This window comes from Ornithorhynchus anatinus, chromosome 7, assembly GCF_004115215.2.
Source record: "Ornithorhynchus anatinus isolate Pmale09 chromosome 7, mOrnAna1.pri.v4, whole genome shotgun sequence".
Taxonomy (NCBI): Eukaryota; Metazoa; Chordata; class Mammalia; order Monotremata; family Ornithorhynchidae; genus Ornithorhynchus; species Ornithorhynchus anatinus.
The window spans coordinates 78,546,339-78,559,412 of NC_041734.1; the positions used below are offsets into that span (position 1 = coordinate 78,546,339).

At 59.2% G+C, this 13,074-nt stretch overlaps 1 protein-coding gene across 1 annotated transcript; it reads right to left on the reverse strand.

Moving 5' to 3' along the window:
* Window positions 1–969: 969 nt before the first annotated feature.
* On the reverse strand, window positions 970–12,321 carry C7H2orf69 (chromosome 7 C2orf69 homolog). The gene is made up of 2 exons (XM_029069685.2): window positions 12,163–12,321; window positions 970–1,706 (listed from the first exon to the last, which is right to left on the reverse strand). Exons 1-2 carry the CDS (start codon window positions 12,304–12,306, stop codon window positions 993–995), a joined length of 858 nt encoding a protein of 285 aa, XP_028925518.1. The 5' UTR covers window positions 12,307–12,321; the 3' UTR covers window positions 970–992.
* Between the last annotated feature and the right edge of the window lie 753 nt (window positions 12,322–13,074).

A 13,074-nucleotide genomic window follows, 5' to 3' on the forward strand; every position in this document is an offset into this window, starting at 1 on the left:
GATGCTTTTTTTTTTTCCCTTTTTTTACTTGTTTGATCCCCAACAAAAGATGCGTGACATGAACGCGTTTTCCCATACAGCAGATCTAGTAAGCCGCGGGGGACCGGCGCCCGTTTCCGCTGGCGTTATCTTCCAGTGCGACGGGTTTCCTGACGAAACGGACAAAGAGAAACCGACCGGCCGGTATACTGCCTGAAAGGGTTCGTTTTTTTTTAAAAAAAAAAAACCACCAAAAAAGAAAACAAAAAGACCCCAACAGATCAAGCTCCGATTCTAAAAAAGGAATGTTAAAAATAGCCAGTGGTAGACAGAGAGCACCCCTCCAGTACTTAGCGACGCCCGGGCTTCTTAGCTTCGTCGTTTTCCGAGACCGGGCCCCCCGGGCCGGAAGATGAGGCCGGTCAGCGGCCCAACTATCGGGCAGGGTGCAGGGAACGGGAGGCCCAGGGTGGTACGGTCCCTCCAAGGTAACGGAGAGTGCCGCTGCGGGTCTCGTTCATCGCCAGACACCCGGAGGGTTTTCCCTCGAGGGCGGAGACGAGGCGGCGCCGCGGCGGACCGAGTTTGCGGCGGGGCGAGGGGGGCCGGTCCGCGGCGGGCCCACCGCCGCTCCGTCCCCCGGGTTCGGGTTTGCGGAGCCGGAGCCGGGCGCTACGCCCGCACGGTCTCCGGATCGGTCACGGCAGTAGCGGCGAGGAGGGGGCTCTGCTCTCGGGAAGGACGGTAGTCTTTCTACGCACCCTAGCGCCCCACCCCCAGATCCCGTTAGAGGAAGGCCGACGGCCCCAGGCGAGTCCCGGTTCGGGCTCCGACCCCGGCCGGGGCGGCCCGGATCCCGGGACTCGGCGTGCTACCGGGACCGTGTGCTTCTCTCTCCCCCGTCCGTGGTCACCTCGGGGAGCGTGGGGACGCCGAGCGGGCCCGTCGACTTTTCCCGGGATACGGTGCCCCGCGGTGGGGGGGGGGGGGGGGCGGGGAAGGAGGGGGTGCCCTCAAAAGACTTCGTGGACCCTGAAGTGGTTATCGATGGACGGGGCTTCTTTGGCAAAGTGGAGCCGGCTCTCGACGCCGACGCCCAGGTCGGCCAGGATCTGCACGAACAGGCCGTGCTCCCGGCCGATCCAAGACCTCATGGGGTCCCGCACCTGGTAGGGCGTCACGTGGGCGTGCACCGAGATCCCCGTCCGGGCCAGCTCCCGCAGCGCCTCCGGGCACGTCACCCACGTGTCGCCGCCTCCCGAGTGCCCGCCGTCCAGCCAGTACACGGCCCTGACGGTCCGGAGGAAGCCGGCCAGGTCGCGGTCGGCCCGGGCGCCCTTCAGCTCGAAGAGGAACTGGTTGAGGACCACGCAGCCTTTACTGAAGCCGACGAGAGTGAAGGACGCCGACTCCGGACGCTCCTCCTCCTCCTCCTCCTCCCCGTCCCCGGACCGCAGGGCGTCCCGGGCCAGGGCGAAGGCGTTGGCCAACAGGGCGCGGAGGTGCCGCAGGGCCCCGAAGTCGGGGCTGTGGTCCGGGGCCCCGAAGGTGTTGCTGCGGACGAAGTTGTCGTAGCAGCTGAACTTGTGGAGGTGCATGCGGGAGCACTTGACGACCCACACGTGGCTGCCGGGGAAGCGGGCCGCCAGGATGGCCGCCACGCTCTCCAGGCTCCAGCGTTCCCACTGGACGTTCTCCGGGTGGCACGCCATCGCCTCGCCGTAGTTCTGCAAGAAGATCGCGGAGGGGACCCGGGATCGGACGCCGGCTCGTCTCCTCGCCTCCCCCCGCCCCCGGGGCCTCCGGAAGGGGGACACCCGTCCGCCCTCCTACTCAGACGGCGAGCGGCCCGCAGCGGGGACCGACCCAAGTCGCGGGGACCGACCCTGCCGCTTGACACGCGGTTAGCGCTTAGCAAATATGGTCTAACAAAAAAAAAATGAAAGGCGAGCGCATCCGTCGGCTTCGGGGACCGTCGCCTCCCCCCCCGGCGGAGCTGTGGCGGGGCGAGGTGGGGGGAGAAACGGGAGGCGGGCGGAGACGGACTCTCCCGTCGGGAGTGACCCCGGGGCCTCGCGATCCCAACCCCGCCGCGGACCCCGAGAATCTCGGGCGGATCGCGACCCGAAGAAGCAGAAGAGAAGCGGCGTGGCTCGGTGGGAAAAGCCCGGGTTTGGGAGTCGGAGGTCGCGGGTTCTAATCCCGGCTCCGCCACTCGGCAGCTGTGCGACTTCGGGAGAGTCGCGTCACTTCTCCGGGCCTCGGTGACCTCCACTGTAAAACGGGGATGAAGACCGTGAGCCCCAAGGGGGACAGTCTGATGACCCTGTATCTGCCCCAGCGCTTAGAACGGCGCTTGGCACACAGTAAGCACTTAACAAATACCAGCATTATTATCATTATTATTATCCGCCCTAAACCTCGGCTGCTTCCAATCACAGGGCGGGGGGATACCGAGATGCTGTAGAACAAAAAAAAAATCTAACCCATCAATACCCTCAGGGTGGGTTGGAAACACACCAACTATACTAGGTTCTGAGCCAGAGGCATTCATAAAAACTGCCCGAGGCCTGGAGGTTTTGCTCCTTAAGGAGGAGCGGGATCGAGGAATGGGATTGGGAATCGAATGGGAGGATGGGATCCTAAAGTACAAAGCTCCCGGGGGGTTTTCAATCCACATCCGACTTGACCCCGTCAGTGATCTGAAGTGGATTTTCTGGTCGGGCTTTTACCACCCACGTGTCGGGGAGACCGGTGACTTTACAGCCCTGAGAAAATGTGCCAGTGACTCAGAGAGGACTGTTAAGTGGGTCAAGGGAGAGGCAGCACGGCCAAGCAGGACGCCCGGACCTGGGGGGAGGGGGTCAGAAGGACCTGGGTTCTAATCCCGGTTCTGCCACGTGTCTGCTGTGTGACCTCAGGCAAGTCACTTCACTTCTCCGGGCTTCACTTCCCTCATCTGTAAAATGGGGATGGAGCCTGCGAGCCCCCCCATGGGACGGGGATCGGGTCCGACCCGATCGGCCTGTATCCACACCGGCGCTTAGTACGGTGCTTGGGCACGTAGTGAGCGCTTAACAGATACCGTCATTGTTATAAGTCCATATCCATAACTTATTTCTTTCTATTAATGTCTGCCTCCCCCTCTCGACTGAAGCTCACTCAGGGCAGGGAATGTCACTGTTTCTTACTGTGCTGCACCTTCCCAAGTGCAAAGTACAGCGCTATGCGCCGAGAAGCTGCGTGGCTCAGTGGAAAGAGCCCGGGCTTGGGAGTCACAGGTCGTGGGTTCTAACCTCTGCTTCTCCACTTGTCTGCTGTGTGACCTTGGGCAAGTCACTTAACTTCTCTGTGCCTCAGTGACCTCATCTGTAAAATGAAGACTGTGAGCCTCACGTGGGACAACCTGATTACCTCGTATCTACCCCAGTGCTTAGAACGGTGCTCGGCATATAGTAAGCGCTTAACAAATACCAATATGATTTTTATTATTATTAGGTGCTAAATAAATAGCACCGACCGAATGACTCCGAATTTTACAGAAAACGGAGGCCCAGAGAAGGGAAATACCTTGCCCGAGGTCCCGTTGCAGACAGGTGGCAGAGCCGGGATGAGAACCCGGGTCCTCTGCCTCCTGGGCGCCCTCCCCTCGGCCGTGCCGCTCTACTCCAGGCTCCAGCCGAGGGGGTCGTCTTCTCCTCCCCGTCCCCCCCGACCCCGTCTCCCTTCGGGCCCATCCTCCTGTGCCCTCTTCTACGCTCCCATCCTTTCCAGCGGTGTCATTCATTCATTCAACTGTATTTACTGAGTGCCTACTAATAATAATAATAATTATTGTATTTAAGCACTAAGTACGTGCCGAGCGCTGTTTGAAGCGCTGGGGTAGATGCAGGGTAATAATCGGGTTGTCCCGTATGGAGTTCACGCTTTTAATCCCCCTTTTCCAGATGAGGTAACTGAGGCACAGAGAAGTGAAGCAGTGAAGTAACATGTCCAAAACTGAGCTCCTCATCTTCCCTCCCGAGCCCTGTCCTCTCCCTGACCTCCCTATCACCGTGGACGGCGCGACCGTCCTTCCCGTCTCTCGGGCCCGCGACCTCGGTGTCATCTTCGACTCGTCTCTCTCGTTCACCCCACGCGTCCGATCCGTCACCGAGACCCGCCGGTCTCACCTTTATAATATCGCCGAGATCCGCCCTTTCCTCTCCACCCAGACGACTATCTTACTGCTACGGACTCTTGTAATATCCCGACTGGATTATCGTGTCAGCCTGCTCTCTGATCTCCCTTCCTCCTCTCTCTCTCTGCTCCGGTCTATTCTTCCCTCCGCTGCCCGGCTCATCTTCCGGCAGAAAGGCTCTGGGCCTGTCACTCCCCTTCTTAAACACCCCAATGATCGCCCATCGACCTCCGCTCAAAACAAAAACTCCTCACTCTAGGCTTCGAGGCTCTCCGTCACCTTGCCCCGTCCTACCTCTCCTCCCTTCTCTCTTTCCACCTCCCACCCCGCACGCTCCGCTCCCCTGCCGCCCACCTCCTCGCCGTCCCCCGTTCTCGCCCATCCCGCCGTCGACCCCCGGGCCACGTCCTCCCGTGGTCCCGGAACGCCCTCCCTCCCAGCCTCCACCAAAGTAATTCTCTTCCCCTCTTCAAAGCCCTACTTAGAGTTCACCTCTTCCAAGAGGCCTTCCCACACTGAGCTGCCCCTTTTCCCTCTGCTCCCTCTGCCGCCCTTCTACCCCCCCTTTCCCTCTGCTCCTCCCCCCTCCCTTCCCCTCAGCACTGTGCTCATCCGCTCAATTGTATATATTTTTTATTACCCTATCTATTTTGTTAACGAGATGTACATCCCCTTGATTCTATTTATTGCTTTTGTTTTAATGAGATGTACATCCCCTTGATTTTATTTATTGCTACTGTTTCTGTCTGTCCGTCTCCCCGGATAAGACTGTAAGCCCGTCAGTGGGCGGGGATTGTCTCTATCTGTTGCCGAATTGTACATTCCAAGTGCTTAGTACGCTGCTCTGCACATAATAAGCGCTCAATAAATACTATTGAATTGAACTGAAACCCAGACTGAGCCCTCCCTTTCCATCTGCTCCTCCTCCCCTCCCCATTCCGACCTTCCCTCCCCACAGCATTGGTATGTATTTGTATATATTACTCTATTTTATTAATGATGTGTATATATATATATATATGATTCTATTTATCCATTTTGATGGTATCGATGCCTGACGACTTGTTTTGTTTTGCTGCCTGTCCCCTCCTTTTAGACTGCGAGCCCGTTGTTGGGCAGGGACGGTTATCTGTTGCCCAATTGTACATTCCAAGCTCTTAGTAAAGTGCTCTGCATACAGTAAGCGCTCAATAAATACGAATGAACGAAATGACTTGCCCAAGGTGGCCCAGCAGACAGGTGGGGGAGGCGGGATTAGAACCCACGTCCTCTGATTCCCCAGCCCGGGCTCTTGCCGCTAAGCAGAGCCCTGGACCAGGGACTTGAGACAGTAAGACAGAACAACAGACGGACACGTCGCCGCCCACAGTGAGCTTCAGTCGAGAGGGGGACACGGATGTGAATAAAAAGAAACGTCACGGAGACGGATATGGACACGGTCCTGTACTAAGCTCTTGGGTGAGTACAACACGGTTGGCAGACGTATCCCCTGCCCGTGCGGAGCTTTTTCATACATTCGTTCATTCAACTGTATTTATCGAGCGCTTACTGTGTGCAGAGCACTGGACTAAGCGCTTGGAATGGACAATTCGGCAACAGATCCGATTCGGCTCGCGATCGAGAAGGGGAGACCGACATTAAATCAGATTCCGGGGATGCAGACTCGTGCCGCGGGGATGAGGATGGGGTGGCTATTCGGAGGACCCGTCCGAGGGCAGAGGCGAGGCAGGAAAGAGAGGGAGCGGGGGACTCGGGGGCAGAATCGGAGAGGGCCTCGTAGAGGTGCCATCTTAGGGATATCTTTGAAAGCGAGGAGAGCGGCGGCGGGGCTGTCGTAGATGAAGACGGAGGGAGGATGTGGGAGAGGAGTCGGTGGTGCCGTAGATGGCCTGGGTTGCCGTAGGAAATGGGTGAGGAAGGTGGGGGCGAGATGACCGAATTCTTTAAGCTCGGCTCCAGACTGTAAGCTCCTTACGGGCAGGGCACGTGACCGCTCGCTCTGCTGGACCGTCCTCTCCCCAGTTCTCGGTACGATGCTCTGCACGTACTAAGTGCTCAGCAGATACCACCGACTGATCGATTAAAGCCGCTGGCCGATTAAGCCGGTTGGTTTTTTTTGATGAGGAGGTGGGTGGGCGACCGCTGCAGATTCTCGCGGAATGGGGAGACGTGGACCGGGCTTTTTTTTGGGTAGAAAAATGAACCGGGCAGCCGAGAGAAGGACCGGAGTGGGGAGAGACGGGAGGCGGGGAGAGCAGCGAGGAGGCCGTTGCAGGAGTCGGGGCAGGATACGAGTGCTCGAGATTCCCGTTTCAGCAGTTTGGATGTGGAGGAAGAGGCAGATTGTCATTTCCTCTCCAAATGTAACGGCACGCTATTCCATCCTAATCATCCCGCGGCCCTTCCGCTGCCTTCAACCTTGTGGACCACCCCCTTTCTCCTGGAAATCTTATCCAACCTTGGCTTCCCTGACACCGTCCTCTCCTAGTTCTCTCATCTTCCTGGCTGCTCGTTCTCAGTGTCTTTCACGGGCTCCTCCTCCGCCTCCCACCCCTTAACCGTGGGGGTCCCTCACGGTTGGGTTTTGGGGTCCCCTTCTATTCTCCCCCTACACCCGCTCCCTTGGAGGACTCAGCTCTCAGCTTCTTCCGGAGGGCAAGATGGGAGACCCGGGACCTTGGGATCAGTATCGGTTCCACAGCTCTAGATGAGGATTACTGCCGAAGCTGGTGACACTGTTCGGCGTATCTCCCCGGCCCGGAGGACTGTCTCGCCGAAGTGTGCGTTCATGGAGGTCAATTCCCAGAGCAGCCCCACCACTGAGAAGGCCTTGCTTCCCCTGCAAAGGGAAGGTGGTGCGTGTGTGAGAGACTGTCGGGTGGGGGAAACGACAGCGAGGAGAGGGCTGCCACTAGCACGGAGGTCAGTTTGGGTAACGGGGGCCTTGGCTCTCTGCCGGGGCCTGGTCGTGTCTGACTCGGCTGTGGGTACGTGGAGTTTTGACCCAGCCGTAGTCAGGCCCTGGGTCTTCTCAGCTGGGTCAAAACTCCATGTACCCACCACAGTCCCCCAGAGAAGGATCCCTTCTGTCACTGACGGTGGCAGCTTCTGGGCATCTAGCTCACCTCCTCCAAGAGGCCTTCCCAGACTGAGCTTCCTCTTTTCCCTCTGCTCCCTCTCCACCCCCCGCTTCACCTCCCCTCAGCTAAGCCCCCTTTTCCCCCGCTCTCCCTCCGCTCGTCCCCCCTCCCTTCCCCTCAGCACTGCTCATCCGCTCATCTGTATATATTTTTTTACCCTATTTATTTTGTTAATGAGATGTACATCCCCCGGATTCTACTTACCGCTATTGTTTTAATGAGATGTACATCCCCTCGATTCTATTTATTGCTATTGTTTTCGTCTGTCTCCCCCGATGAGACCGTAAGCCCGTCAATGGGCAGGGACTGTCTCTATCTGTTGCCGATTTGTACATTCCAAGCGCTTAGTACAGTGCTCTGCACCTAGTAAGCGCTCAATAAATACTACCGAATGAATGAACGAATGAGGACTCATCGGCTCCGACGACCTCCTCTACACGGAGGGTTCCCGAATCTCCCTTTCCCACGGCGATCTCGCTCCTTCTCTGCAGTTTGGCGTCTTCTCCCGCCTTCGGGCCACCTCTCCTGGGATGCCCCGCTGACACCTCCAATTCAGCGTGTCTAAAATCAAACGCCTCATCTCCCGAACCCAAACCCCGTCCTCCCCCCGAGTTTCCTATTACCGCAGAGGGCAACACCAGCCTCCTCATCTCACTAGCCCCTAATGGACATTCATTCGTTCAATAGTATTTATTGAGCGCTTAGTATGTGCAGAGCACTGCACTAAGCGCTTGAAACGTACAATTCGGCAACAGATAGAGACGATCCCTGCCTAATGATGGGCTTACAGTCTAGAGCCCGAGGTTACACAGCAGACAGGTGGCAGAGCAGGGATTAGAACCCAGGCCCGTGATAGACGACTAGACCACACTAATAATATCGACTCCTCTCTCTCAAAACACCGTTGGATCTGTCACAAAATCCTGTCAGTTCTACCTTCGCGATATGGCTTCTCGACCGATCCGAGCACCCGTTTCCCGTTTTGATCGCTCCATCAGGCTCCGCACCGACCTCCCCGGCTCCTTCCTTCGATCGGATTTATTGAGCGCCGTGTGCAGAGCACTGTACTAAGCGCTTGGGAGAGGACAAGAGAACAACGGACACGCTCCTCCCCACAACGAGCTCACGGCACAGAGGGGGACACAGACGCTAATATAAACAGACAAATACATAGATGGATAAATAAATTACATATATATGTATCTACACAGATCTATACATTTGCTTTTTGGGGATGGGAAGGGGGATGAATGAAGGAGCCGGTCAGAGCGGCGCGGAAGGGAGTGGGAGGAGAGGAGGCCTTCGGGAGGCTCTTTGTTCATTCAGTGGTATTTATTGAGCGCTTACTGTGCGCAAAGCCACCGTACTAAGCGTGGTTCTTCCCACTCCATCCACGCTCCATCCACCCTGCTGCCCGGAGCATTTTCCTAGCCCGCTGTTGGGTAGGGAATGTCTCTGTTACCGAATTGCTCTTTCGAAGCGTTGGGTCCAGCGCTCTGTAAGCGCTCGAGAAATACGATGGGATGAATGATCCAGCGCTCCGCACACAGGAAGCGCTCAATACATACCCTCTCCACCCAAACGGCTACCTTACCGCTACAGGCCCTTGTTATATCCCGGTTAGACTACTGTGTCGGCCTTCCCTCCGATCTCCCTTCCTCCTCTCTCGCCCCGCTCCCGTCTATTCTTCACTTCTCCGCCCGACTCATCTTCCCGCAGAGACGATCTGGGCCTGTCACTCCCCTTCTTAAACACCTCCGGTGGTTGCCTATCGACCTCCGCTCCAAACAAAAGCTCCTCACTCTAAGCTTCGAGGCTCTCCGTCACCTCGCCCCTTCCTACCTCTCCTCCCTTCTCTCTTTCTCCCCCCCACCCCGCACGCTCCGCTCCTCCGCCGCCCACCTCCTCACCGTCCCCCGTTCTCGCCTATCCCGTCGACCCCCGGGCCGCGTCCTCCCGCGGTCCCGGAACGCCCTCCCTCCTCACCTCCGCCAAACTGATTCTCTTTCCCTCTTCAAAACCCTACTTAAAACTCACCTCCTCCGAGAGGCCTTCTCAGACTGAGCTCCCCTTCTCCCTCTACCGCCCCCCCTTCACCTCTCCGCAGCTTAACCCTCTTCTCCCCCCATCTCCCTCCGCTCCTCCCCCTCTCCCTTCCCATCCCCACAGCACCGTACTCGTCCGCTCGACCGTATATATTTTCATCACCCTATTTATTTTGTTAATGAACCGTACATCTCCTCGATTCTATTTAGTCGCCACCGTTTTTACGAGACGTCCTTCCCCTCGACTCTATCTATCGCCATCGTTCTCGTCCGTCCGTCTCCCCCGATCGGACCGTGAGCCCGTCGGACGGCGGGGACCGTCTCTATCTGTCGCCGACTCGTTCACTCCAAGCGCTTAGTACGGTGCTCTGCACATAGTAAGCGCTCCATAAATACTACTGAATGAATGAATACGATGGAATGAAGGAATACGAAGATAGTCGGTCGAGGTCTCCCCACTCCTCACAAATCTCCAACGGCTGCCCGCGTCAAACTCCTCACCGTCAACTTTCCAAGCGCCTAGTACAGTGCTTTGCACGCAGCTAAGCGCTCAATAAATACGACTGAACGAATGACTTTAAAGCTGGGCTCTCCCCTCTCGAGCTCGTCTGGCCGACGTCCCGCCGCGGCGTGCCCGCTCGGCTCCTCTCCTGGCACCTCTCCGCCTCGGGCTTGGATATGCGGGACGGACCACCGCTACTCTCCCCACCTTCAAAATCTTACTTAAAGCCCATCTCCTCCCAGAGGTCTTCGGAGACTAATAATAATAATAATAACGATGGTATCTGTTAAGCGCTTACTATGTGCCGAGCACTGTTCTCCGCGCTGGCGTGGAGGGTAATCAGGTTGTCCCATGTGAGGCTCACAGTCTTCATCCCCATTTTACAGATGAGCTAACAGAGGCACAGAGAAGTGAGGTGACTTGCCCAAGGTCACCCAGCTGACAAGTGGGGGAGCCAGGAATTGAACCCATGCCCTCTGACATTTACACCCAAGCCCGGGCTCTTGCCACTAAGCCACGCTGCTTTCCATAATAATGATGGTATTTGCTAAGCGCTTACTATGTGCCAAGCACTGTTCTAAGCGCTGGGGGGAGATACGAGGTCATCAGATTGTCCCACATGGGGCTCACAGTCTCAATTCCCGATTTACGGATGAGCTAACAGAGGCGCAGAGAAGTGAGGTGACTTGCCCAAGGTCACCCAGCTGACAAGTGGCGGAGCTGGGATCCGAACCCACGATCTCTGACTCCCAAGCTCTTTCCACCAAACCACGCTGCTTCTCTAAGTGGTGGGGTGGGATTCGAAACCACGACCTCTGACTCCCAAGCCCGGTCTCTTGCCACTAAGCCACGCGGCTTCTCTAAAGAAGGCCCGGGGACCAGTGAGGGGAGGGAAAGAAAATAATGTTGGTATTTGTAAAGTGCTTACTAGGTGCAGAGCACTGTTCTAAGCACTGGGAGAGATACAGGGGAATCAGGTCATCCCACCTGAGGCTCACAGTTAATCCCCATTTTACAGATGAGTTAACTGAGGCCCAGAGAAGTGAAGTGACTTGCCCACGGTCACCCAGCTGACAAGTGGCAGAGCTGGGAGTCGAACCCACGACCTCTGACTCCCAAGCCCGGGCTCTTTCCACTGAGCCATGCTGTTTCTCCTAAAGATGGCCCCAAGGACCAGTGGGGGGAGGGAAAGGTGGCCCCAAGAACTAGTGGGGGGAGGGAAAGGTGGCCCCAAGGACTAGTGGGGGGAGGGAAAGATGGCCCCAAGGACTAGTGGGGGGGAGGGAAAGATGGGGAGGGAACGATGGCCCAAAGGACCAGTTGGGGGAGGGAAAGATGGCCCCAAGGACCAGTGGACCAGCGGGGGGGGGGGGGGGCAAAGGACCAGTGGGGGGAGGGAAAGATGGACCCAAGGACCAGTGGGGGGGGCGTAGCCCAAAGGACCAGTGGGGGGGAGGGGAGATCGCCCCAAGGACCAGTGGGGGGGGGGAGTGGCCCAAAGGACCAGTGGGGGGAGGGAAAGATGGCCCCAAGGACCAGTGGGGGGGAGGGAGTGGCCCAAAGGGCCAGTGGGGGGTGGGGGAAGATGGCCCCAAGGACCAGTGGGGGGGGGAGTGGCCCAAAGGACCAGTGGGGGGGGGGAGTGGCCCAAAGGACCAGTGGGAGGAGGGAAAGATGGCCCAAGGATCTGTGGGGGGAGGGAAAGATGGCCCCAAGGACCAGTGGGGGGAGGGAAAGATGGCCCCAAGGACCAGTGGGGGGGGAGGGGGAGTAGCCCAAAGGACCAGTGGGGGGGGGGGGAAGATGGCCCCAAGGACCAGTGGGGGGGAGGGAGAGGCGGCCCCAAGGACCAGTGGGGGAGGGAGGGCGTACAGAAGGCTGAAGGACAAGTGTGCGTCTGAGAGAGAGAGATGTATAATGCACATCTATAATGCAGGGAGGCGGCGTGGCTCAGTGGCTCAGGGGCTCAGGGGCTCAGTGGCAAGAGCCCGGGCTTGGGAGTCAGAGGTCACTGCTGGGCGACCGCGGGCGAGTCACTTCGCTTCTCTGGGCCTCAGTGACCCTCATCTGTCAAAGGGGGCTGAAGCCCGGGAGCCTCCCGTGGGACCACCTTGATGACCCCGGATCTCCCCCGGCGCTTAGAACGGCGCTGTGCACAGAGGAAGCGCTTAAACGAATACCGACGTTACATTATTACACACACGCACGTACACGTATAGCTGTGGAGGCATTTATCTGTGTGTCGGGCCGGGTCAGGGCCGGGGTGGGCGGTCTGCGGCGGGGTTGGGGTGAGGGGTGCGGGGCGGGGGGCGTTACCTGCACATCCCCGGGGAAGTAGAGGACGTGGTGCGGCGGGGAGCGAGGCGGCGGGGGCGGGTGCGCGGGCAGGAGCAGCAGCTCGTTGGTGCGGGCGGCCGGGGCCCCGCACACCGCCCCCAGACGCACGCAGGGGCCCGACATGGCCGCCGGCCCGCCCGGCCCGGGGGGGAGGGGCGGGTGGGGGGGGAAGGACTGGCGGCTCTCTGAGGCGGGGTCGGGGGCCCTGAGGGGAAATCGGGGGCCTTGAAGGGGTCGGGGGGCCTCGGGGGGGAACTGGGGGGGTCCCAGGGGAGGAGTCGGAGGCCCCGAGGGGGGTCGGGGGGACGCAGGGGCCCTGAGGGGGGAGGGGGGGCGGCGCCCTGGCGGCCTCCCTCACCGCGGCGGCCTCCCGCCGCCGCCCGCCCGCCCGCCCAGGGGAGGGGAGAGGGGGCGGGGCCGCCCCGTGACGTCACCGCGTCGCCCCGACGCCCGCGCGCCGCCCGGCCCTGAGGCCCGCGAGGCCCCACGCCCCAGGACGGCCCGCCTTCCCTCCCTCCTTCTCCCTCCCTCCCTCCTTCTCCCTCCCTCCCTTCCTTTCTCCCTCCCTCCCCTCCCTCCCTCCTTCTCCCTCCTCCTTCCCTCCCCCTTCCCCCTCCTCCCCTCCCTCCCCCCTTCCCCCTCCCCTCCCTCCCTCCCTCCTTCTCCCTCCCTCCCCCTCCCTCCTTCTCCCTCCCTCCCTCTCCCTCCTTCTCCCTCCCTCCCTCCCTCCTTCTCCCTCCCTCCCTCCTTCTCCCTCCCTCCCTCCTTCTCCCTCCCTCCTCCCTCCCTTCCTCCTTCTCCCTCCCTCCTCTCCCTCCCTCCCTCCTTCTCCCTCCCCCCCTCCATCCCCCTGTTCCCTCCCTCCCTCAGCGCTTAGAACATAGTAGACGC